A 23,099-nucleotide genomic window follows, 5' to 3' on the forward strand; every position below is an offset into this window, starting at 1 on the left:
GCCACAAGATGCTGTCTAATAATTCTTAATCACCCAAAAACTCGCAGAGAAAGAATATACACTGTTGCACGTTGAACATATATTTTCAATTGTGATTTGCATCTTATTCTTTTATATTAAATTAACTTAAAATCGATTAATCTTTAATAATCGTCTAAAATAGGCATAAAAAATAAACAACAATAATAATTTGTAATAGCATAGCATTATTTTAAGCATAACAGTGTAGCTGCCAATTTAATCTTTTTGAAAATTTATTTTTATAAATAATTTTAAATATAAGAATAATATACTATAACTTTGTAGTCGATTAAAGGGATTAAAGCAACATGTATTGTATCTGAAGGATAGCGACCCTATTAGTTAAGTTTATTGTCGACAGAGTGAGCACCACAGCAAATGCAAGATCGGTGCTCAATTATGTGGTGGGCAGGGCAACAAGATAAATTATTTTAATATAACGGAGAACACAAAATAGAATTTAGTCAACAGCTGAGCTGATGCAGGCAATGGACAGAAGTGCGCAGTGCATTATCGTTATAATCTGAATAGATTCAGCGGGAATATAAAATCTCAAAGGTTTGGCATAATGGCTTTAATTTTTAAAATGCACTTTAAAATATTTTGTTTTCCTTGTTATGTTTTTATTTAATTGCAATAGGTTACAGGCGAAGAAATGGCTAATTTGGGGTTTTTCCAAGATGGGAAAAGTGCAGAAAAGTCAGTTTTATTAACTTTTATGACTTTGATAGAAGCGCCGTTCAAACATTTTTATTTCTCAGTGTATTCGTGTTTGTGGCTCATTACATGTTTAAAGACGATGAGGTAAATGAGAGACTTGGGAACGATGAAGATGTTGCTAATTTGCGAGCAACGTTTGAAACCAAACGTGGATGTCACTTCCGAGAGTGGCCATCGCCGCGAAAAGACGAATTACTGCACTTGCTCTCTGACCAAGAAACACTATTAAAATATTTCAACTCAAATGGTCAGTTCAATCTTGAAAATTAATCCAAATTTAAATATTATCTTTTGTTTTTCAAAAAATTCAGATGCCCCGTCTGTGTTCATACCATTCTTTCTGTCGCACGGCAACCGCGATGGAGTCATTTATACCGATCACCTCGACCAAGACAAAAATGATTATGAATATTTTACCACAAAAGAGGTGGTTGAAGCTTTACAGAGTTCAACTGCACTGGAACCAAGCTTGAAAATAATTTTTTTCGCGGTTAGAACAATAATATTTTTTAATTGTGTATTTTATTAATTTTATAACAATTTAATTACAGCCTTGCCGAGGTGAAATTGACGATTTGGTTCACGCACCTGGACAGGGACGCGATTACCCTGAGCTAAGGAATAATAAAAATTCTTGCAGAGTCACAAGCTTTCCGAACCAAGAGAATTTCGTCTTAGTTTATTCAACAGTAGAAAGTATTTCAGATCAAATTATAAATACTGTTAAATTGGCAATTCTCGACTTTTAGCAACCAAGGCAGTACGCAGCGAAAAGCTAGGCTCTGTACTTGTACGCTACACTTGCGAAACATTGAACAACTTGCGGAAAAACGCACCGCTGGAAGTCCTGCTGAATAAAATTCAATACAATGTCCATTCTTCCATAGACATAATGGGTCAATCGCCAGAAGTAAAATTTTTCCCAATGAAAAAATTTACATTTTACAAGTATGTGACAAAAATTATATTAAAGGAAGGATTTTTTATTTTATTTTAATTATATTTATAGAACCGATGTTGCGGTTTCTACGGTGGTCAATACAAGTGACGGAAGGGCAAATGCCAGCAAAATAACAATTGGTGAAGATAGAAGCCACTTTTTCTTGTGGCTTTCTGACAAGCACGCGGAACCCATCAGATTGAGATGGGCGGCCATATTTTGTGATGCACAAAATTCGCACGTGAGAAACGTCAAAAAAGCGCTCAGAGACAATCTTGACTTTGAAACTTTGGTGCTGCAAAACTCGGCAGAAAATCTCAAATGGATTTACGAAAAAAGTTAGTAACTATAAAATTTAAAGAAAAAAAATGTAATTAATTTTTTTTAAATTTTTTTTCTCAAACAGCTTTTGGTGAGCAAAGTGAGGTTGGATGCATCATTTTTTGTTTTTTCGTGAAACTCTTGCAAGACGAAAATGAAGAAATTTGCTTGAATATTGACGGGAAGCAAATTCAACTGGGGAAAATTATTCATCACTTTATTGGCCCAGATAATGAAAAATGGATTGGCCGCCCTAAAATATTTTTCTTCATAAACCAGTCGGTTTCAACAGACGAAATTAACAGTGTAAGCTTTTTTAATTATTTTAATAATTTTATGCGTATCTTACAAATCAATCATAATAGGGAGAGAAATTTCAACTGCGAGCTACGAACCACAGCGGCTGGTTTATTGTAATCCTGCCGAATGAAGGTTGGTTAATTTAATAGCGGATTGTTTTCAAAGTTAATTTTTTTTTATTCCAGAATCATCAACTGAATTAGTGGAAATTTTACAATCGCCAAAGCTGAAAATGGGAGTGAGCTTGCAGGAATTAACAATGAAACTATTGCTAGGAAAGTACGGAAATTCGGACCTCAAACCACAAATAGCATCTACGATGCCTTTTCTTGTCGACTTTCCTGCGTGGTCCACAATTTTCATCAAGCCTAATTTACACTTGACGATGAGAAGCTATGACGCTATTTTGCACAAGCGTAAAAATAATTTCTGGGAGAACTACAAGCCGACATTAAAAATCTTTGAAGAAAAAACCGATGAAAACTTCAAACGAGATTTTTCTGATCATAAAATTCTCAAGGTAACGAAAAAAGATGTCACCTTCGACGAGTTTATGAAAAAGTTGACGAGTGAGACAGAATATTCTGTTTTCATAATTTCGTCTCTTCCTGGCTCTGGAAAAACAACAATGCTTCGCGAAATAGCTTGTTTGGCCAGACATGGCGAAGGTGAAAATATTGTGGCAATGATAAGTTTATTGGACCAAATTGAATTTTTTGAGGAAACCCGGCGTGTTGATGTAAAAGGGTTTCTGGCCTATGCTACAAAGACAGAGTGGACGGAGAAGATCACGCAGGAAATTTTGGATAAACGCCAAGTTTCAATTTTCCTAGATGGTTTTGATGAAATTTGTCCAGACTACAGAAGCAAAGCATTGGCACTGATTAAAGAATTGGCTCGCCTAAAATTGCCATTATGGATCACTACCAGGCCACAAGAAGAAGCTGCCATCCTTGCAGCTTTGGAAGACCAGCTGACTACAAAAGTAGAAATAAAACAACTTGAAAAACTAGATCAAGTGAATTTGCTGAAAAGGTTGCTCAAAAAAAGTGATGATGAGTGCTTGCAAATTTTAGACAGTTTTGCTAGCAATGGCGCATCAGACATCTTGAAAAATCCCTTTCATTTGACTCTGATATCAGAGTGTGTTCTCCCGTCTTCAAAGGTTAGCTTGTTTTCAATTTTCCGAGACGTTGTCGACAAAAAGGTGCGACAAGCGTTGGTGCGGAAAGAGTCGTATGATGAAACCAGTAAAATGTTCGGTACTAAAGTGAAAAGGCGGTTGAGACTTTTGGAAAAAGTGTCAAGTGTTTTTATAGAAACTCTAAAATTACCAAAACTTAGTGTTGATGAAATAATAGAGGTCAACAACACTGGACTCGCTACCATTCAGGCGAATAAAAGTGTAAGATTCGTGCACCAGACATTTGCCGAGTTTTTGGCTGCGAACCATTTTCTGAACGACCTTGAAGAAAATGAAGATTTTGATGCTCCTATTTTTATGCACGAATCCTTCAGACAATGCAGAACATTTGTCAATCACTATCTGGCTGAATCAGCATCAGAGACGCAACACAACTTTACTTCATTTATATCGAAGCAAATGAGCAGTGCCACATTAGAATTGATCATTTCTGAAAAATTGACCTGTGTCTATGATCTTACAAGACCACTTTTTACGTTTGATGAGTCGCTTCAAAATGAGAAACATTTTATAAATGAGAGCTTCGCAGCACTGCAAGCCGCGTGCAGGACAAGTGAAAGTATCGGTCTAGAATTGCTAAAAATGGGAGCTTTAAACTGCTTGCAACCAAATCAACAAACGGAGGAAATTGTTGGACTGGTTGAAGATATAGCAAAGAACAATTTTCTGCATCTACTCGACGACTTGCGAGAGAGATATCCAAATTTGGATAAGGTTATTCATCAAAACGAGAATGTAAATGCAGCGAATTTTGCAGCAGAACATGGGCATTTGGAAATGCTAAGCAAGCTTGTGGAAATCGGAGCCGGAATTAATTTGAAAGACAGGTAAAATGTCATATGTATTTAGACTTTCAGGTTCACGCTTAAAATTTAAAATATTTTATTTTTCCCGGTCATTTTGCTTCATATAAATGTGTTTTTTCGCCTAAATTTTGCAGATTCTATCGCAATGCTTTACACTTGGCAATAGAAAACGGTGATTTGGCGTGTATCAAAATTTTGGTCGAAAACGGAGCAAATATGGAACTGAGAGACAGCAGCGGACGCTCAACTCTTCTAGCTGCCGCCGCTTCAAACAACTTGGAGATAGTGAAGTACCTTTTAGAATATGGAGCTGACCCACGGGCCATTGATGAAAATAAATTCAACGCACTGCACCTAGCCGTACAAAGTAAAAACCTTGCCATGGCTGAAGAAATCCTTCTTGTAGATCCTTCATTAATTGAGGGGAAAACGGATTATGAACGGAGCGCTCTTCACTTGGCAGCCAGAGCCGGTGACGTTGAACTGTGCAAATGGCTAGTGGAGAAAGGCGTTGATGTGCTGGGAATTGATCTGGACCTGAACAACGCTTTGCATTTGGCTTGCAAAGGAGGACATTATGAAGTTTCTGGGTACTTATTAGGATTGCGATGCTACGATTTGAGCGCGATCAACTTCAGTGGCAAATCAGCTCTTCACTCGGCGGCTAGATGGGGACATTGGAAGGTGAGTAGAAATGAGATCAATAGGCATAATGAGTGAAGCAATTTAAATTATAGGTGGCCCAGCTCTTGCTGGAGAACGGAGATGATATCAAGGCTACATATGTGGTCGGTTTAAACCCTCTTCATTACGCTGTGATTGGAGGAAACCTTGAAACCGTTCGCTTTTTCCATGAGAGAGACCCAAGTTTAGTCAAGCAAAAGACAGAGGTCAACGTCCTTCACTTGGCTGCCTATAACGACCATCCCGAAGTGCTGCCTTACTTGTTGGAGAACACGGAAACCACATTGGAAGACGTCAACGAGAAATCCACACAAGGACTTACGCTGCTTATGTGCGCAGCGCACAAAGGACATGAACAGGTTGTGCGATTTCTGTGGAGGCATGGTGCAGATTTGGGCTTGACTGATGAGAGAGGAAGAAACGCTCTCCACTTTGCCGTGCAAAGTGGTAATAGCGTAGAAACTGTGAGGTTTCTGCTCAGCGTCGACAGAAGCCTGGTCGAGGCAAGAGACAATTTCAATAATTGGGTTTTCAATCTGCTGAGACCAAGTGTTGATTTTGAGGAAATGAGATTTCTTTTTGAAGCGGGAAAGGATGTTTTGACCTGTGTTGACAATGCTGGATGGAATGTCTTACATCAGACTTGTAGTGAGGGTACAGCGAAGAACGTGCGCTTTCTCCTTGACTTAGGCTGCTTTGACATCAACACCAGAACCGTAGAAGGACGAACGCTTCTTCACTTGGCTGCCCGTAATGACGTCGAAGTCTGTCAAGTGTTGGTGGAAAAAGGAGTGGACCCAAAGGCAGTCGATGATTCAAATCAGACCGTCTTGCACTATGCGTGCGAGATAGACAATCTGGACATTGTTGAGTACTTTATGGGACTCGGGTGCTTCCAAATCAATGAAGATCGCAACACCGACGGACAAACAGTTCTGCACTTTTCGGCCGAAAAGAACCACCTAGCAGTTGTTAAGTACCTTATTGACAAAGGTGCAGATGTGGATTTGCAGTAAGTACATATATTGTGGTATATAGTATAGGCAGATGAGAAGATATTTAATTTTAAACTTATATTTATTGTAGTTTTATTATTCTATCCAGCATATATCTTTATAGCATCGCTTTGCTATGCAGTGATGTAGAAACTATTTTTTACAAATTCTCTTGCCTATCCAGATTTATTGTGTATCATAAAACTTAAAAGGTTTGTATGGTAAAATTTGTATTTATTGGGCATTATTTATTATTTGAAAATTAAAATCTTGAAACAAATAATAAATAACAGCGCAATGAAATTAATAACAAGGGAATAATTTCTATTTAAATTTTTATGAATTAATTTTTTGAAATATGCTTATTATAAATTATTTAAAAAAAAATATTATGTTTTTCAGGGATAAAAGAGGGTCAACGGCTCTACTCTTAGCAGTCAAGGAGGCGAGCGTCGAAATGTGTCGTTTGCTTGTGGCAAATGGAGCCAACCTAAATGCTGTGATGGACAGTGGCGTCGATGCCCTAATGAATGCGTCCAGAGGAAAGAATACTGAAATAGTAAAATACTTGTTGTCCACCGGCCAGTTTGACGTTAGGAAAACAAATGATCACGGAACCACTGCGCTTCATTTTGCGGTGCATTTAAGAAAAGGCCTAGATACAGTAAAATTGTTGGTAGGAAACGGAGCTGATGTGAACGCTTGCGATTGGCGAGACGAGACCCCGATCACTTTAGCGCTGGAGTACAAAAACACTGAGGTTTTAAATTTCTTGTTGCAAGAATGCGAAACAAATCGCACATAAAATCAATGTAATTTTTTTTTTAATTTTTAAGTTTCGAAACTTTATCAATAATTTGCTCTCAAGTAAATTTTATATAAAAAAAAATAGTTTGTTTTAATTTATGATTACATGTGAATTTTAAATTCCAATACAAATCATGTAGAAAATAAAAATAAATTAAGGCAAACCTTTTTGAGCAGAACCCTCTGTTGAATGAAATATTCAACCAAGACAGAGCTCAAAATGTATTTTTTAAAGAATTTAAAAAAAAAATAATCAAATAAAATTTTGTATCAGAGGCTCAAATTGATTGTAATGCGCAATTTTAAATTTAAACAAAACGAGAAACGAGAATACGTGTTTCGTGTTTCTATTGTAACAAGGCATGCAACCCGCAGGGCAAATTAAAAAAGACCACACTTATTGGCAATGTGCCATCTCCCGGTTTGTCAAAAAACTATGTAATCTATCCGGCACACATGGATGCAATAATTTCGCTCAATCGCGACTTGTTTCAAATTAAACGGACGATTCAAAAGGCACTGCCGGTTCAGGAGTTGATAATCTGATAATTTTCTATTCAAATTTCAACGTATGACCGCTTTTGATCGTCGACTTACCTGAAGAAAGTGCAATCCTTTAGAGAAAACAGGTCGCCGTCTTGTCCTGCAGGTGCCAGGATTTTTGGTTGGAACGGTTGGCAGCAGTGGCGGCTGCAGTTTCTAATAGTTTTAGCGGCGGCCGTAGTGGCGCTGCGGTGCTGCAGGAGGACCACATTGCCAAAGGTGCACACGCGGACAGAATCAACAGAAAACCGCGTTAAAAACGGGATTTTCTCGCGTCGCCGCGTGTCTGAACGATGAGCAGCGGTACTGATCAACACGCAACGACTACCGAGGCCGTGGCTCCGCCCGAGAGCTGGGAGAAGGCCGATTCTGCAGGCGCACCGATCGCCGCCACGACTCAACCCATCGACGAGACACCGTCCAGCTTCAGTCTGAACGTGAATGCTGCCGTGTTCGTACCCTCCTGGATGCCGAACTCCGCCCCCTCAGAACCCTCAGCAGGCACCCCGGACAGCCCTGCCAAAACCCCAAGTGGTGAGTGTCCCCCGATGGCCCACTTTTCCAACTTTCCCACCGCAGACCAACACGTTCCGCACTCCATATGGCCGCATTTCGAGACCACACCTCCTGTAATTTTACCCGATTTCCCACTTATTCCCGATTACTTGCTGACTTTCCGCCAACTCGACGGAATTCCGCGAATGTGCTTCTGCGAACTCAGCACCTGCTGCGACTCGGGTCGCGTTATTTGTGCTCCGTTCGTAAAATTTTCTGCCCGCTAATTGACCGGCAATTCTCTCGTTTTTCCGCAGACAAAAGTAGCCCAGACGCAGTCACCCTTGCCCTAGCAATGGAAGAACCACCTGGATCCACCTCCCCTACAAAACAACCACCTGATGGATCTTCTTCGAAGGCCTCGACCCCAGAAGATGGACAATCCATTGCAGTAGCCATGGCGGCGCTTGAAGTAAATGAGGTCTGTGAATTTTTTCAGCCATTTATTTGCAGGGAATAATTTAAATTTTTCTTTTTTTCTCATTTAAAGCCACCTGCGGCTGATAGTTGGGAAGAGGCTGCAGATGGGGATGAACTTGGGGAGGAAGATGTTGAAGAAGAGGAAGAGGAGCTTATTGTGAAGCCCAAAAAAAGGCCAGCAAAAGCTGAGGAGACCAAAAGCAAAAAGGAACACATCAACGTTGTCTTCATTGGTCATGTTGGTGAGTTTTGCTGCCAATTTCGCAATAATTCAATTTTTAGAAGCGATTTTAAATTGTAGTCTACCTATTAATTAAATATTTGTAAGTGGCATAATTTTACTTTTACATAAAACTTTATTTAATTATTGAAATTAATATAAAAATCCTGAAGATATCTTCTGATTGAAATTAAATTAAATTCTGAATTTCTTTTAAATAATTACTAAGGTTAATTCTGTTAAAATTAAATTTACTTTTTGGTTTAAAGAATTTGAATATTAAAATTATGAATTTTGCATAGATTTAAGCCTTTTGTTTAAATCGAAATAATTAATGTTTTTACACAATTCATATTTTTTTAACTATTTTTTATCATGTTAATCTGAATCAAATTTGTATGTTATTTTTATAACCTTTTCTGAAAACTACTTGATTTTGTCCACAGATGCTGGAAAGAGTACGATTGGAGGACAAATCATGTACCTGACTGGCATGGTTGAAAAGAGAACCCTCGAAAAGTACGAGAGAGAAGCCAAGGAGAAGAACAGAGAAACTTGGTACCTCTCGTGGGCGCTCGACACAAACCTGGAAGGTATGCAAAAGAATTAACCAAGAATGAATTTGAAATATAAAATTTTGACAGAACGAGAGAAAGGCAAGACAGTGGAGGTGGGCCGTGCTTACTTTGAAACAGATGGCAAACACTTCACCATTCTTGATGCGCCGGGCCACAAGAGTTTTGTGCCCAACATGATCGGCGGCGCCGCACAAGCCGACCTTGCCGTCCTCGTCATTTCTGCCAGAAAAGGAGAGTTTGAAACTGGCTTCGACCGAGGTGGCCAAACTAGAGAGCATGCTATGCTGGCCAAAACTGCAGGTGTCCGGCATTTGGTTGTCCTTATCAATAAAATGGATGATCCTACAGTAGAGTGGTCGGAAGAAAGGTGAATTTCGCAACTAAATTATGTTATTTTTTTTTAACTTTGAAAATTGTAGATATAATGAATGCAGAGACAAGTTGATGCCCTACCTTAAAAAACTTGGTTTTAATCCTCAAAAGGACCTCACATTCATGCCTTGCTCTGGACTCACTGGTCTGGGCCTTAAAGAGAAAATAGATGAAAAGCTTTGCCCTTGGTACAGGTGAGTTTCGGAAATGAAAAAAATTGCCTTGATTTTTAATTTTCCAACTTTTTAGAGGGGAAGCCTTTATTCCATACATCGACCAGTTGCCGTCATTAGGTCGTACTAGTGAGGGGCCTTTTATGATGCCAGTAGTTGACAAATATAAGGACATGGGTACTGTAGTTATGGGAAAGGTTGAGTCTGGTGAAGCCAAGAAAGGTCAAAGTCTTCTTCTTATGCCTAATAGGGTGAGTAATAAATAAGTAATTAAAGTTTTAAAATTATTAAAATTTCTTTCGCAGACACCAGTGATAGTAGACCAGTTGTGGTCTGACGATGAAGAAGTCACGTCAGTTAGCTCGGGAGAAAATGTCAAGATTAAGTTGAAAGGAATTGAAGAAGAGGATGTGTCTCCAGGATTTGTGCTCTGTGATGCCAATAATCCTACCAAAACTGGGCGTATCTTTGATGCTCAAGTACGAACTATCTCGGTCAACATTCTCTTCATCCACCTAAACTCAATTTTAATTTTAGGTAGTTATTTTGGAGCACAAGAGCATTATTTGTGCAGGTTACTCGGCGGTCATGCACATCCATTGCGTAGCTGAAGAAGTGACAGTCAAGGTAAATTTACACATTTATTTATGAAAATTTAGAAACTTATTTTTGCATTCAAACAGGCTCTGATTTGCTTGGTTGACAAGAAGACTGGGGACAAGTCCAAAACGCGGCCACGTTTTGTCAAGCAGGATCAAGTGGTGATCATGAGGCTAGAGTGTGCTGGTGTCATATGCCTCGAGCCCTTCAAACTGTTCCCTCAAATGGGCAGATTCACTCTTCGAGACGAAGGTAAGTCATTAATATAAATAAATTTTCCTAAAAAAAATTCAGAGCAGTCAAAAATAAGTAACAAAATTCAATTAGGAAAAATATATCGTCATAATTTTTAATTTTACTTTGCAGGCAAGACCATCGCTATCGGCAAGGTGCTCAAGGTGATAGAGTAAATAAGTGTCAATGAATGCAGCAGCAGAGTGCCTCTCTTTCTGTCATGCCCAAAGGACTCATTTAAAAAGAATACTAAAACTTAAGAGAAAAAGTGTGGTGGCGGCCATGTAGCTAAATTGCAGAGATCCTGCTTTTCAGTGAATTTGCGCATTGGCTGGCCAAACACCATGAACATGGCAATTAATAGTTGATTTTGCAAATGACAAATGGTGTCACTATTTTTAATTGGTACTGAATAAGTAGCTAAGCTTTGGTTACCCATACTTTGTTGGTTGATACTTTGCCTTAGTTTCATATTTTCAGTTGTGCCCAAAATCAAATTGTAAGGGTTGCTTGGTCATAAATTGGATGTAAAATCGCAAAAACTCGGCTGGACCCAGGTCTGCTATGTGGACCCTGTAATGCGGTTTGCATCCAATCGAAGAAGCACCCTTAACTTAAGTAACCACCTCCTAAGAAGTGTAAAAGACCGTGGAGATGGAATGATTAAATTTCAAAGTGCTTTACTAGGAGAGCAGTGCTTTTTTAAACAAGATTAATGAAGCAAGGCACTTTTCTTGGACTGTTTTGGCCATAATGTCGATTTGGAAGTGTCCCCTTTGTCCTTATGAACCTTTCACACTTTTACTTGTTGCTTCTTGCAATTTCGAATACTTATAAATTGGATCCGAGTTACGCCTCGTCATGTGCAAGTCTTCATCATCACGATCTGAACCTCTCTTATGGAAAATCATCATTGCCTGTTTATTGCTCTGTTTGATTATTAAATTAGTTTTCTAACCCTTCCTGTACGCTGCCCACTTATCCACTTTTAAAAATACCGCTATTCGCATCTTTGTAATTAGTTTTTCCTTTTTGTATCCGGTCATTAATTTCTATGATAATAAAAATGGAGAGGTATTGTTATTGATAATAATAAAGCTACACAGCATAAACTTGACAAGACTTGAAGTGCTTCAATATTTCAACCCCCATGCATGAAGGCTTAATTCTTATGCTAGATAATATAAATGTTTAATACATTGTTAAGGATAAATAATGTAATTAATTATTAATACATTGTTAAGGATAAATAATGTAATTAAGTATAAGTAAATAATAAATAAACGACAACAAAATAAGGTGCAGATAAAAAAACAACAAAATCAGTTTTATGTAAAAATTTATTTGATAATTCATACTTAAAGTATCAGCTGAATTATAAAAAGTATATGACTATTTTCACTACCAGTCTGTTATTGGCTTAGATGTCCTCTAAATTTGGTGGGACACACATCACTTTGACGCCAAAATAGTTTTCACTTGGTGGAATAGTAATGTTGATCAGTGGTGATTCAATGAAAAAGATTTGGCTCCAGACAATTTCCTTTTCTTCTTCGTACTTTTGAAAAACGGTTTTGCCCTTGAGTTCAGAGAGCTTCACTTCTCTGCCCACAAAGATGTTTAGAGTTTCGCTGGAAAATTTGGACTGTAGCTTGCAGAAGAACAAGACATTGGCTGCCTTCAACTGGGACTTGTTTTTGTAAAGGACAAAGTTGGAATTTGAGTTGGTGTCTTGGGTGCGAGTTGAGCAGGTAAGAATCAGCCCTCTGAAGTTGATTGAGTGGTAGAATATGACACTCGAATGATTTTCCAGTCTTCGAACCAGTTCGAGGATTTCTGCAGGAATGCTTGAATGAGGAATTGGATGTCCCAGAAACAAAGTTCTTGTCTTAGGATCGCACACTGATGTTAGTGTTTGAAAAGAATGTTGTAATTTTGCCATCTTCAAAAGTCTTTGGTGCACCTTTTTAGGTGCAGTTCCAATTCTGTGCTTAATGATTTTGTTCGCATCCTCAAACATCAGGGCTGAGTGGGAGAACAGAGGACCAAAGCGATATACTGAAGAACAAAGATGAGACAGCATGTGCACTTCCATCGATTCTCTCTCACTTCCGTACAGATCTCCATAGCAAGAACGAAACTCCGTGATAGCTTCAAAGCAAAAGGCTTGTTCGTCCAAGTTGATTTTGGTTTTAGAGAGAGTGTACGTAGCAATAACAAGCAATCTGAAGTGACGATAGTACTTCTCTGACCAAATGCTTTTGAAGAAAGGTAAACTAAAGTAGAGGAGCCAGTTCTTGAAGTCTTTGGCTGTCCAGGTGTCCACAGACAAAAAATCTCTTGGCGGACTTCCTATGATGGAAGAAATTTCAATTTCTTTCAGTCTTTTATTCAAAGTTTTTGCATCTCCAATGTAGAACTCTTGCTCTGAATTAGCAGGGTCAAACACTACCTTCAAATGGTTCTTGACAACTCCCAGAAGACAGGTTTCAATGTAATCTGGCAGAAGGTCTCTTCCTAGATTGAATTCGGGGAGGTGAGTCATAGCAGAAGTGCCCTTCACTCCGAGAATGCAACTAAGGTCAGGCAGACCGACACTCATTCTCCTTTGTACCTCCTCTGGGCACGACGTTTGCTGCAGGGTGAAAGAGTGCTCTTGGGTGTTTCCACTTGTCCTTGTAGGAAAAGAAGTTTCAGAGTAAGGATAAATTACGTTATACTTGCCTCTTTGACCTGGAATTTCACATCGAGAGCATCCGAAAAGTTCATTGGGCTTGTTCAGGTTCATCAGGGTTGCCCTTGATTGGGCATCAGCTACACAAAAGTGAACAGAAATCTTGCTGTTGTGTAGCTCCTTAGTCTCAGGGTGGGTCCAATTAACACCAACAGTCTTGAGATTTTTAATCACAGCAACGAATGGTCCCATGAATTCATTCAGATTTGGTTTCTGGATGGGAGCATACCACAAATTTGAAAGCATGACGAATCGCTTCCTGTGATGAATGGGGACTTCAGCAATTGTGAAAAATAAAGGCCAAACTTTTGCTGTTGGACTTCCAAAGGCAGAAAGGCCACTCGTATTGATCACAAGCGATAGGTCATATGGCCCTCTGTCTTTTGACAACTTCCTGTACTTGTCAGAGTCACAAACGTCCGAAACTTCTTCATTATTGATGAGGTGCTGACCCTTGCTCTCCGAGATCAAGTTGTAAAGGTGATGGTGCTCAAACAGGTTTTTAATTATGTCTGCCAGGTCGTTTTGTAGATTTACGGCAATTGCAGAGGAACCACACTTAACACATTTATATGACTGAATCTCATCGTTCAGACAGTCACTGCAGTGTAAAGTAATTTTGTGTGGTATAATGTTGGGAGTTACACTTTTCAGAAATGCGTCTACGGCGTCAGGCTTATCAGGTAGGAACTGGATGACGTTCGAAATGATACTTGACAGGCGGTCTTTGCTCAGTTTTTGATACATCGATGCGATACTGACAAGCGCCTTTCCTTGGGTAGTGTTTAAATCTTCAGGTCTTCCGTACTTCTTGCAAATTTTGGGGAGAAGTTGTTTGACTTTGAAGTTCACTTGATGCTCGGGTTTCAAAACAATTCTTGTTTGAGGTTCTTTCTCCACAGTCATTTCACCACTGGGCTCTTTTTGGCGATCTAAAAATTAAATAAATTTTAGCATATGATTTTTATTTACAGATTGGACAAATAAACAATAACCAAAATTTTAATGAAATCGGAAAAAAATCATGAGATGAATTTATAAAATGCTGGTCCCTTTATTACTTTTATTTTGACACCTCTAACCTATGTTTCAGTGCGTATGTGGACATACAAAAATTTTAAATGAGTATGTAGAAAGGCTAATAAGCAAGGGATAGAATACACAATAATATTAAATTACCTTGTCCCTGGTTCATGTTTTCTTTTTGCTGGGACGCAGCAATCACATGACTTTCAGTGGCCCTAATTGACTGCCCATCTGCTCCTTTCGCGAACTTATTAGGGATCTCTTCCAGCTAAGATCAGTTTAATAATTTTAGTTAAAAATTCGGTTTCAAAAAATAAAAAAAAATAAAAATCATGTTACCATGAGTGAGCATGTGTTTTGCACCTCCTTCGGAGGCCCACCACGTTTCCTGTTCATGACTAAATCTTGCTCAATTTACACGTCAACGCGGAAGAAGAACGCCTGCCTGACGAAATTTCATCTCTTTTGATATGAAATTAATGTCAATTATGAACAAATAACTCAAGTTGAAGAGGAAAAGGAATATAAGAAACTCGAAGTCAATCAAAAAGCAAAAGGCATGTCGCACGTCGTTTTGTTTACTAGTACATTTATGACAAAGGGCGGAGTTTTTCACGATGCTCACTTTTTTAACGTAGCAACGCCCACTCGCGCGCTTTTTTCTAAAAGTACACGCCCACATCGTTTGTTTTCGTGCTGGCTGCGAAAGTGCGAAAAGTTGCGTTCTTAGATCTTGTTTTTGTGAGAGGTTTGTTAATTTCAATAATTTATAAAAAAAATCCTACAATGATTTTATAGCAGCTATATAGAATAAGACATAAATCAATCAATTTTAAATTTTTACCACAAAATTGCACAAAATATTATTTATGTATCATGTTGCCGCATTTTTACGTCAGTCAGAGCAAAGGCTTTTTTCTGTTTGTTTTTTGTTTTGTTCAAATATTTGCTCGGTCGTGAATGTAAATAAGCAAAAAAATTAGCATGACGTTTTGCCATAGGCCTGCGCTAAAACACATCACATAATATTAATCACTGAATACAAAAAAGCGGCTTCAAAAAAAAGTTCAGTGACTTTAATTGGTCCACTTTCGTATATTACTTTTTATCGTTGCTCTTTTTTTACTTAATAAAGATTAGATATGAAAGGAAAAACTGATATAAAATTAAGTGCTAAATAATAAAAGCGATAGAGTGATTTTGAAAGTGTGTGTTAGATTTTATAATAATTCAAAAACAAAAAATTATCTTATATACAATTTCCCTGCAAAAACTAGGAAACTAAAATCTTGTATTATTTATCCTCGATATATATATAATTTGATCTTCTTTAACCCATACACGTGTTGTTGCAGCCTTGGCAAAGTCTCTATTCGCTAGGATGGCGAACAGGAGAAGGGGCAGCAGCAACAGCGACTCAAACTCGGAGGAAGTCTCCAAGCTGCATTCACTTGCCCAACTCGCTGGAGTTTCGATCTCTACAAGAACACACAGGTAATATCTGGCTTTGCTAAAATAACTTATTGTTAGTCCTAACCTAAGAAATTTACTTGTCTTTGGTAATTTATAAAATGTTCAAAAACTAAAAGTAGTCAATATTTTTTTTTTAATTAAACTTATGTACACCAACTAGAATTCAAATATCAAATTCGAAAGGATAAAACGTTTTATGTTGTTATGTTTTAAACGTTAATTTCAGAGTTTTATTGTTCACACGGGTCTTGAATTTGATAAACTTTGTAATGAAACAAACAAAGCAGCTCAAAGTCCAAGTGTTAAAATTTACAGTGCCGTCGTTGAGCTTTTGAGGTCAGGAGTTCCGCCAATGACTGTTTATTCTCTTCTCAAGATCTTTGCAGCCAGATCCTCTGTCCCCAACAAACCTTCGTCATCTGCGTCGTCAGAGACCAATTCTATTCACAAACAGTAAAGTTTCAAGAAAGGCAAGTTTAAAAAATGAAAAGTTCTTTTTATATTCATTTTAATTATTTAATTAATTAATTTCAGATTTCATTATGAGTGAGCAGAAAGTTCTTCTAACAAATAAAAGGGGGGTAAAGATAATTAGTCTAACTGACGCCAACTTGAAAGAAGCCTTGGCTCTTATGAGAGACGCTTATTATCCGGACGAGTCTGTTGCCAAGGCTGTGCAGCTTTTGGTGAGTTGCAATTAAACTAAAAAAACAACCTTTTTAAGAAAGAAAAAATGTTTAGTCTTGTCCTGAGGCCATAGACGAGCTTGAGAAATTGACAGTGGAGACTTTTGAAGATGGCACGTCCTTGATTGCCATCTTTGAAGGCAAAATCGTCGGAGCTGCTTTCAACAAAGTTCAATACAAACCCAAACCTGGTGACCAATGTTATTTTGAAGACTTCCGAGACTTGAAGTGCAAGACGGAAACGGCTAAGGAATACATGAACCTCATGATAAGAGTGAGTGCAAATTAAATTTGCTGATTACTTTATCAATGGAATGCATGAAAAAATTATTGTTAGGTTGATTCGAAGAATGACGCATTTGAGCATTATGGCGTGGAAAAGTCTATCGAGCTCATGTTCCTCGGCGTCTCGGGTCTCCACCGCGGCTTGGGCATCGGCCGCTTGCTTACCCAGGCCACATGTAATTTGGCCAAGGAAAGAGGAATACCCATTGTCACCGCTATTTTCAGCTCAATTGGTTCACAAACTATTGGAAAACGCCTTCAGTGGGACAAGCTTATCACGGTCCCAATGTCCGAGTTTTCTTTTAAGGGTAGATCCTACAGTGAATTCACTGGTGAACACCAGTCCTTGATTGCCATGGGCAAGAGGTTGTAACTAGTTGGTGTGTTTTCATTTGGGGTTAATTTTCAAACTTTAAAAGTGCCTGTTGTACTTAAATTAAGACAGCCTCTATTTTTCGTAAATTCCTGTAAATTGGAGAGTGGGAGAAATATATATTTATTAAAAATGAAACTTGTGCATTTTACTTGCTGGTACACATTTATTTTTTAATTTTCATTTTGTTCTTGCATGCTTGAATGAAGTTGGTTGTAATTGAGATAAAGAAAGAATTTGCCCTGACTTGTAAGCAACGTCTGCTGATAGGTTGCCGTTATGTTGATTTTCAATTCATCAGGTGTTCACGTGGTGCGCAAGGTCGTTCACACTGATATGCTTAAAGTAGTGATTCACACATTGGCATTGGTGTGCGAATCGCAAACGTTATTTTTAAAGAAGGCCATTTTGCAAGCAGTGTATTATAATATTACATAGTTGAGGGACGTCTTGTATTCTCTTACATTCCTTTTCTAAACAAACTAGTAGGAATACAGGCAGACTTACGTTATATTTCACTTTTTTTCCTCCTTCTTTCATTTTTAATATCTAATCAGAACTGATCAGAACCACAAAGATTATTTTGTCTATATTAAAAAAGTATGAAAAAATAAATATTTTAAAATCTATAGTGTTGATCTGTTGGTCGAATCAATCAAATTCACCAACAACAAAAACTTCATAAAATTTGAATCAAATAAAATTAACAATTAAATCAATTTCCATAATTTATTACGCAGTGGAAGTGGTATCTTTTTAATAGCTACTAAAATGAAATTAATTATAGAGATATAAATTTTTTTTCAATTGTATTAAAAATTAATGTTTCAGTCTGTTGACCATGGAAGCTCCCAATGTGTGGTTGAGAAATGACAAGGGAGTTGAAGTTATCAGCATGACGGAATCAAGACTGCAAGAAACCCTTGCAATGATGAGGGAGTCATATTATCCTGACGAGTCAGCAGCCGTTGGAATCGAATTGCATGTAATAATAAAAACACCGCAAATTAGATGTCCTAATTAAAGTTTCCATTTATTTGCTTTTTTTGTAGAAATGTCCTGAAAGCATCGATGAGCTGGAGCGTCTCACCATCGAGACCTTTGAGGACGGCACTTCTATGATTGCCATTTTCCAGAACAAAGTGGTTGGCGCCTCTTTCAACAAAGTCCAGCTGAAACCAAAATCTGGGGACCTAGGTTACTTTGAAGAATTCAGGGATTTTAAATGCAAGACTGACTCGGCCAAGGAGTATGTCAACAACATGATAATTGTAAGTACAGCCTTTATTTTTTATTTTTTTATTTATTTTTTAATTTTTGGGAATATTTTAAAAATAAAATAATAAAATTTTAGCTAATTTTAACAAATAAATAATTTACTATTCAGGCGGATTCTAAAAAAGATGCGTTTGAACATTACGGTGTTCGGAAATCTCTGGAGCTCATGTTTCTTGGAGTTTGTAAGCGCCATCGAGGTTTGGGCATCGGACAACTATTGACCGAAGCAACCTCCGTTGTTGCAAAACAGCGCGGCCTCCCGATTGTCACGGCAATTTTTACTTCCGTGGAGTCGCAGAAAATCGGCCGTCGTCTTCAGTGGGATGAACTAATTGACATACCCATGCATGAATTTGTCTATAGAGGAATCCCATACAGCAATTTTACTGGAAGAAACCAATCTATGGTTCTAATGGCAAAGAAACTTATCTAAAAATTTGTCTCCTTTTTGCCCTGTTTTGCCCTAAATTAAAAATAATTACGCTTTACTTCCTGTCGTTGCGACTGTTTTGATATGTTAGCACAACTATATTTGGAAAAACCAAAAATTGTTCAGATATACTTCAAATGGAGTGCTACGTGACTGACTACATGCAAACTAGTCAAGTAGTGTGTGCTGAAAGGTAGTAAGGTGATACTTGTGGAAATACAAAATTTATTTATAGACAAAATTGCAGCTGGCAGCTGCAAAAAAAATGTTATGGCGCCCTCATTTTCCCTTTTTATATGGGAAAATGTTATCTTAAAATAAAACATTACTTATAAAATCCATAAAATATTTCCAAAAAATTTGAATTAACCGATAAGAAAAGATAATCATTATTGCATCAATTTATCTATTTTTGTGGGCTGTAAATTATAAAATTACGTCGTCTACTTGATAAATAAAATTGATTTAATTGGGAATACTATTTTTTCCTTAAAACATACAATTTTTCTATCGTTAATTACAATATTTTTTCGTAATATCATGATGTGATGATGTATTAAAATTTAAAGAAATTGATATTTATTAATAGCAAATTTAATGAAAAAAAATGTTCAAAAAAGAGATCTCTGTGGCATATTTTTTTCGCCTTTTTTTATAATAAATATGACAAAATGTTATGACAGTACAATAAATACGCAAAATATAGATTTTCACATATGACGGGCAGCCTCGCACAGTTCGCCTGTCTGGCTTGGAAGTGCAATAAAAAGGAACGAATTTGTTGGAAAGAATCCATAGCAACGTCAAGTTGTTGACAAGCTCCGTGCAATTTTACACAGGCCCCTTAATCCAAATCTATATCACGTATGTTATCTGCAACTCGATCGGCATTCATCGTTAACACTTGCTCACCGGCGCGTTTGATGTGCTTGCTCTGACAAGTAAGTTCAATTGCACCGTAATTTATGCTGCGCCCAGCGTTGAAAGCGGCGGACCAGGCTTTTGCATGCGCCTCTGATTCGCGCTCTCGCGGGCTCTGTGTCATTCTCATGCGCACGCTATTATTTAATTCTTTTGCTATTTTAATTGGGGGCTGTAAAAGTAAGAGATAAGAGGGTCACGTCATCCCTATGGCAGTTAAATAATTAGCGAAATGCTTGGGCACAGGGTTGCGCCGAGTGGAAGGAGGCCCACGCACGCGGCGGTTGTTGAAATTTGGGAGTTGTTGCTGCATAACACGCCCGCCTACGTGATATTCCTCCACTTTGGGATGGCGAAAAAATGAATTTAAAATGTATCTGTGCAAATTTTAAAACTAAAAAGGGATATTTGTTGGTTTAATTGAAAATTATACTTTTTCAATTAATTGCTTTCTTTAATTTTGTGCAGCAATTTATTATACAAATTGTACTCTTTGATTTTATTTCAAATCATTAAAAGGCAAAAATTGGTTTGTTCCTTTTTTCTTTTTGCAAAATAAAAAAAATTGATGACGGCGAAAATTGTAAAAAACATCTTGTTAAAATAAATTTAAATTTTTAATAATAGTGCATGTGTAATAATTCCTTTACTTGTCACATAAATATATTTTTAATCTTTGTTCAGTCTTGCTGACTAAAATGAATTTAAATCAGGCATGATGTGGGGCTTCAGTCCGTCCTTTGACATTCAAGATGAACTTGACAACTGTCCTCCCAGCATCCAGAAAGCCGCGACGGTCAACGTTCTCCTCGTCGGCGTTGGCGATTTGCGCCACGTGCTCCGCACAATCGCCCAGTCCTACCGCCACCGATCAAACCGGCACCTCAACATGCACGTCCTCGAGTCCTCGCTGGAAGCGACGGCGCGCCAACTTTTGCTGCTGAATTTGGCTCTAGAGCCGGCCGACGTGCTGAACCCGCTGCAGAAGGCGCGGATGTTCCTGGAGATCCACGGCAACACCCTGGTGCGGCCCAACACGCAGCAGTACATTCGGCAAAAGGCCAGCCAGCTCATCTACATGGTGACCGACCACATTTACTTGAAAAACAGACTGCCCATGGTGTCGTTGGAGAATTTAAAGTACAAAGAGAAGGACTGCATGGAGGCGACGTACAAGTTCTGGAAAAACAGCACCATCGACTACTTTGACATCACCAAACTGTGGGACCTCAGGCTCAGGGCGCACCTCGGGCAAAGGTACGATTCGCGGGACAACGTTTTCGACTGGGACTACCACATGAAGCTGAGCTACAGCGCCGAGCACGGCCTGCCAGTCACCCATCAGGTATGGAATTTGAAATTTGTTCATAAATAACCGGAAATTATAAAAAAAAACTTCGCTACTCGCGAGACTTGCATTCTTGCATGTTGACTTTTACGGAGTTTTTAGTTTTTCTCTGAACTACTATAGCACAGAAAAATATGTGTACGTTACTGACTCCCACGAGAAAAAAAGCGCTTCTCGTGCATTTTATAGTTCGAATACGCCACACGCTATTCTTGATTGATCTTACGCTGATCGCAGCAAGAGGCCCACGTTTTTTTTTCAATTTTCTTAAAAAGTTGATGATAAATTATTGTTGTTTGTTTGTTCACATTAAATCATGTGTACTGTGTACGTCTATGTCATTAAATTTTTAACAAATTTAATTTTTAATTTTTATATTCCGAATTATTTGAATTAATTAGGATATATTTCTTATATATTAAATAAAAAATCTTTTAATTTATCTGTTTACAATTTATGGAGAAGAAAATAATAATTTAACCAATATATTTTGTGATGCTTGATTTTAGGAATATTTGAACTGGAGACAAACGGGGGTGGCCTTCAGGTGGATGAATTCAGCCGAGTGCACCGACGTCAATTTGACAATGGCCACCGGGGTCGTCAGCGAACCAAACCAGCGGCCGACCCAGTTTTCAGGCGACATGCTCACGGGGCCCTTCATCAGCTTCGGCGTCGACTGCGAAGATCCGGAAATGCTGAAAAAGTGCAACAACAAGTTTGTGCGAACCGCCACTGAAGTTTCGGAGCACAACGTCACCAGACTCATGTACGAGCTGTCATTCAAAAAGTCGTACGATTTTGAAGATGGCTTCGTTGATGACTGGGGTGCCGTTTACATGACGTCGCCGACGCCGTCCAGGATGAGCTCGGCGCGATCCATCAGTCGAGAGGACTCGGGCTACTTTCGGTCTCCTGCCAGGGAGGAGTACAGCTCCCTGATTGTGGATGACATGGAGGTAGTATTTTTGTCTCCGACCACTTTAGACGAAGACAGGCCGAGCAGCAAATTCCGTGGCACCTTCAACGTCATCATTCTCGGCCACTCTGTCGTGCCAGACATGGTCACTCAGTCTCTTTTGTCGTTGGCCGCGGACGACGCTCTCTTTCTGATCGAGGGCAAGAAGTACGTCGTGGGGCCGCGAAGGTGCGATCTGAAGGATTACAAAGAAAACTTCATTGAGCACATCAAGGACCTGCAACTGGACCCTTTGCCGTACACGACCGAGTACGACCCAATCACTGACGGGATCATGCGCTACTTGTTCAACAGACGCAACGTTCAATGACGTCTGGCAGGGCGCGACTTCAACGGTACAAACGAAGACTGCGCGGTGACTATCGTGGAAAATCATTTTCCTTGAACTAACAAAAATTCAAAGAGACGGTTGGACGTTTAATGATGCCAATGAGTGTTAGAGAAAGTTTAAAATGAAATATAGTTGATTTGGTGTTGCAAAAAGGTGTACAATCAAATTAGTTTTGTCACAAAAGTATAAATAGTTAGATGTTTGATGAAAATTTAAAAAAGGCGCAAATAATTTAATGTTTAAAATTAACTTATATTCTTGTGGGTCAATAAAAGCGAATTAATTATTAAATTTTGGTCCAAAATATTTGAGCATTAATTATTGCCCCAATTTATTGTAGCTTGAATGCATAATTTGTTTAGATTCAGTAAATTGTAACTTAAGTTTTAAAGAAATTAATTTATTTTAAGCGGCTGTTTAGGAATTTATTTAATATGTGTTTTATTGTGGTATAACTCTTGCGCGGCAGGGAAACCCCTACGCAGACAAACATTTCCAACTTACCGCGCACAAGATCAAATTTCCCCACATCAATCATTTTCAGCATATTTCGCTTCACGAAAACAAATCGACTTTTTTACACTTTGATCTTGCATAATCCATAAAGTCGGTGTCAAGAATGTGGTTAGCAAAAGCGCCACAGGCCGAGACTCTTGACCGCTGTCGTTCCAAATTTTGAAACAAAAATTAATTGCACAGAATGGAAACGGCAAAGAATAAAAGAGAAAACCCTTTCAACGCC

At 38.3% G+C, this 23,099-nt stretch overlaps 5 protein-coding genes across 6 annotated transcripts; 4 read left to right on the top strand and 1 right to left on the bottom strand.

Moving 5' to 3' along the window:
* Positions 1-468: 468 nt before the first annotated feature.
* LOC132196811 (uncharacterized) lies at positions 469-7,380 on the top strand. 2 transcript variants are annotated; one of them, XM_059619707.1, is made up of 13 exons: positions 469-579; positions 662-720; positions 783-988; positions 1,053-1,231; positions 1,293-1,437; positions 1,491-1,689; positions 1,751-2,019; positions 2,088-2,308; positions 2,368-2,434; positions 2,488-4,333; positions 4,447-4,996; positions 5,050-6,008; positions 6,394-7,380. In XM_059619707.1, the coding sequence occupies exons 2-13, from the start codon at positions 677-679 to the stop codon at positions 6,794-6,796; spliced, it is 5,088 nt and encodes a 1,695-aa protein (XP_059475690.1). In that variant the 5' UTR covers positions 469-579; positions 662-676; the 3' UTR covers positions 6,797-7,380. The 2 variants fall into 2 exon arrangements, with proteins under 2 accessions (XP_059475690.1, XP_059475692.1); XM_059619709.1 differs by having other exon boundaries at positions 514-579; positions 669-720.
* A 140-nt stretch (positions 7,381-7,520) lies between these two features.
* On the top strand, positions 7,521-11,615 carry LOC132196813 (eukaryotic peptide chain release factor GTP-binding subunit ERF3A). The gene is made up of 11 exons (XM_059619711.1): positions 7,521-7,875; positions 8,154-8,317; positions 8,387-8,558; positions 8,983-9,129; positions 9,181-9,481; positions 9,534-9,680; positions 9,736-9,910; positions 9,965-10,138; positions 10,197-10,286; positions 10,343-10,511; positions 10,626-11,615. The coding sequence occupies exons 1-11, from the start codon at positions 7,635-7,637 to the stop codon at positions 10,667-10,669; spliced, it is 1,824 nt and encodes a 607-aa protein (XP_059475694.1). The 5' UTR covers positions 7,521-7,634; the 3' UTR covers positions 10,670-11,615.
* Positions 11,616-11,815: 200 nt separating this feature from the next.
* LOC132196812 (uncharacterized) lies at positions 11,816-14,832 on the bottom strand. Its single transcript, XM_059619710.1, has 3 exons — positions 14,593-14,832; positions 14,407-14,521; positions 11,816-14,159 (listed from the first exon to the last, which is right to left on the bottom strand). The coding sequence occupies exons 1-3, from the start codon at positions 14,647-14,649 to the stop codon at positions 11,914-11,916; spliced, it is 2,418 nt and encodes an 805-aa protein (XP_059475693.1). The 5' UTR covers positions 14,650-14,832; the 3' UTR covers positions 11,816-11,913.
* A 122-nt stretch (positions 14,833-14,954) lies between these two features.
* On the top strand, positions 14,955-19,210 carry LOC132196815 (uncharacterized). Its single transcript, XM_059619713.1, has 5 exons — positions 14,955-15,001; positions 15,609-15,747; positions 17,902-18,055; positions 18,123-18,341; positions 18,458-19,210. Exons 2-5 carry the CDS (start codon positions 15,635-15,637, stop codon positions 18,779-18,781), a joined length of 810 nt encoding a protein of 269 aa, XP_059475696.1. The 5' UTR covers positions 14,955-15,001; positions 15,609-15,634; the 3' UTR covers positions 18,782-19,210.
* Positions 19,211-19,385: 175 nt separating this feature from the next.
* On the top strand, positions 19,386-22,626 carry LOC132197240 (dynein axonemal assembly factor 3). The gene is made up of 3 exons (XM_059620391.1): positions 19,386-19,719; positions 20,413-21,044; positions 21,557-22,626. The coding sequence occupies exons 2-3, from the start codon at positions 20,415-20,417 to the stop codon at positions 22,334-22,336; spliced, it is 1,410 nt and encodes a 469-aa protein (XP_059476374.1). The 5' UTR covers positions 19,386-19,719; positions 20,413-20,414; the 3' UTR covers positions 22,337-22,626.
* The last annotated feature ends 473 nt before the right edge of the window (positions 22,627-23,099 follow it).

This window comes from Neocloeon triangulifer, unplaced genomic scaffold (assembly GCF_031216515.1).
Source record: "Neocloeon triangulifer isolate White Clay Creek 2 clone unplaced genomic scaffold, ASM3121651v1 ptg000012l, whole genome shotgun sequence".
NCBI lineage: Eukaryota > Metazoa > Arthropoda > Insecta > Ephemeroptera > Baetidae > Neocloeon > Neocloeon triangulifer.

What these genes read in the sequence shown, in the direction of transcription:
- LOC132197240 (XM_059620391.1), top strand. Translation starts at nt 20,415, where the DNA reads ATGATGTGGGGCTTCAGTCCGTCCTTTGACATTCAAGATGAACTTGAC. An exon ending in GCCTGCCAGTCACCCATCAG is followed by an intron (nt 21,045 to 21,556) that starts GTATGGAATTTG and finishes GCTTGATTTTAG; the next exon opens with GAATATTTGAACTGGAGACA.
- LOC132196813 (XM_059619711.1), top strand. Translation starts at nt 7,635, where the DNA reads ATGAGCAGCGGTACTGATCAACACGCAACGACTACCGAGGCCGTGGCT. An exon ending in GTAGAGTGGTCGGAAGAAAG is followed by an intron (nt 9,482 to 9,533) that starts GTGAATTTCGCA and finishes TGAAAATTGTAG; the next exon opens with ATATAATGAATGCAGAGACA. An exon ending in GGCGTATCTTTGATGCTCAA is followed by an intron (nt 10,139 to 10,196) that starts GTACGAACTATC and finishes TTTTAATTTTAG; the next exon opens with GTAGTTATTTTGGAGCACAA.
- LOC132196811 (XM_059619707.1), top strand. Translation starts at nt 677, where the DNA reads ATGGCTAATTTGGGGTTTTTCCAAGATGGGAAAAGTGCAGAAAA. An exon ending in GATGGGAAAAGTGCAGAAAA is followed by an intron (nt 721 to 782) that starts GTCAGTTTTATT and finishes TTTATTTCTCAG; the next exon opens with TGTATTCGTGTTTGTGGCTC. An exon ending in AGTTTATTCAACAGTAGAAA is followed by an intron (nt 1,438 to 1,490) that starts GTATTTCAGATC and finishes CTCGACTTTTAG; the next exon opens with CAACCAAGGCAGTACGCAGC.
- LOC132196812 (XM_059619710.1), bottom strand. Translation starts at nt 14,649, where the DNA reads ATGAACAGGAAACGTGGTGGGCCTCCGAAGGAGGTGCAAAACACATGC. An exon ending in AAAACACATGCTCACTCATG is followed by an intron (nt 14,522 to 14,592) that starts GTAACATGATTT and finishes AACTGATCTTAG; the next exon opens with CTGGAAGAGATCCCTAATAA. An exon ending in AAACATGAACCAGGGACAAG is followed by an intron (nt 14,160 to 14,406) that starts GTAATTTAATAT and finishes TTTAATTTTTAG; the next exon opens with ATCGCCAAAAAGAGCCCAGT.
- LOC132196815 (XM_059619713.1), top strand. Translation starts at nt 15,635, where the DNA reads ATGGCGAACAGGAGAAGGGGCAGCAGCAACAGCGACTCAAACTCGGAG. An exon ending in ATCTCTACAAGAACACACAG is followed by an intron (nt 15,748 to 17,901) that starts GTAATATCTGGC and finishes TTAATGTTTCAG; the next exon opens with TCTGTTGACCATGGAAGCTC. An exon ending in ATGTCAACAACATGATAATT is followed by an intron (nt 18,342 to 18,457) that starts GTAAGTACAGCC and finishes TTTACTATTCAG; the next exon opens with GCGGATTCTAAAAAAGATGC.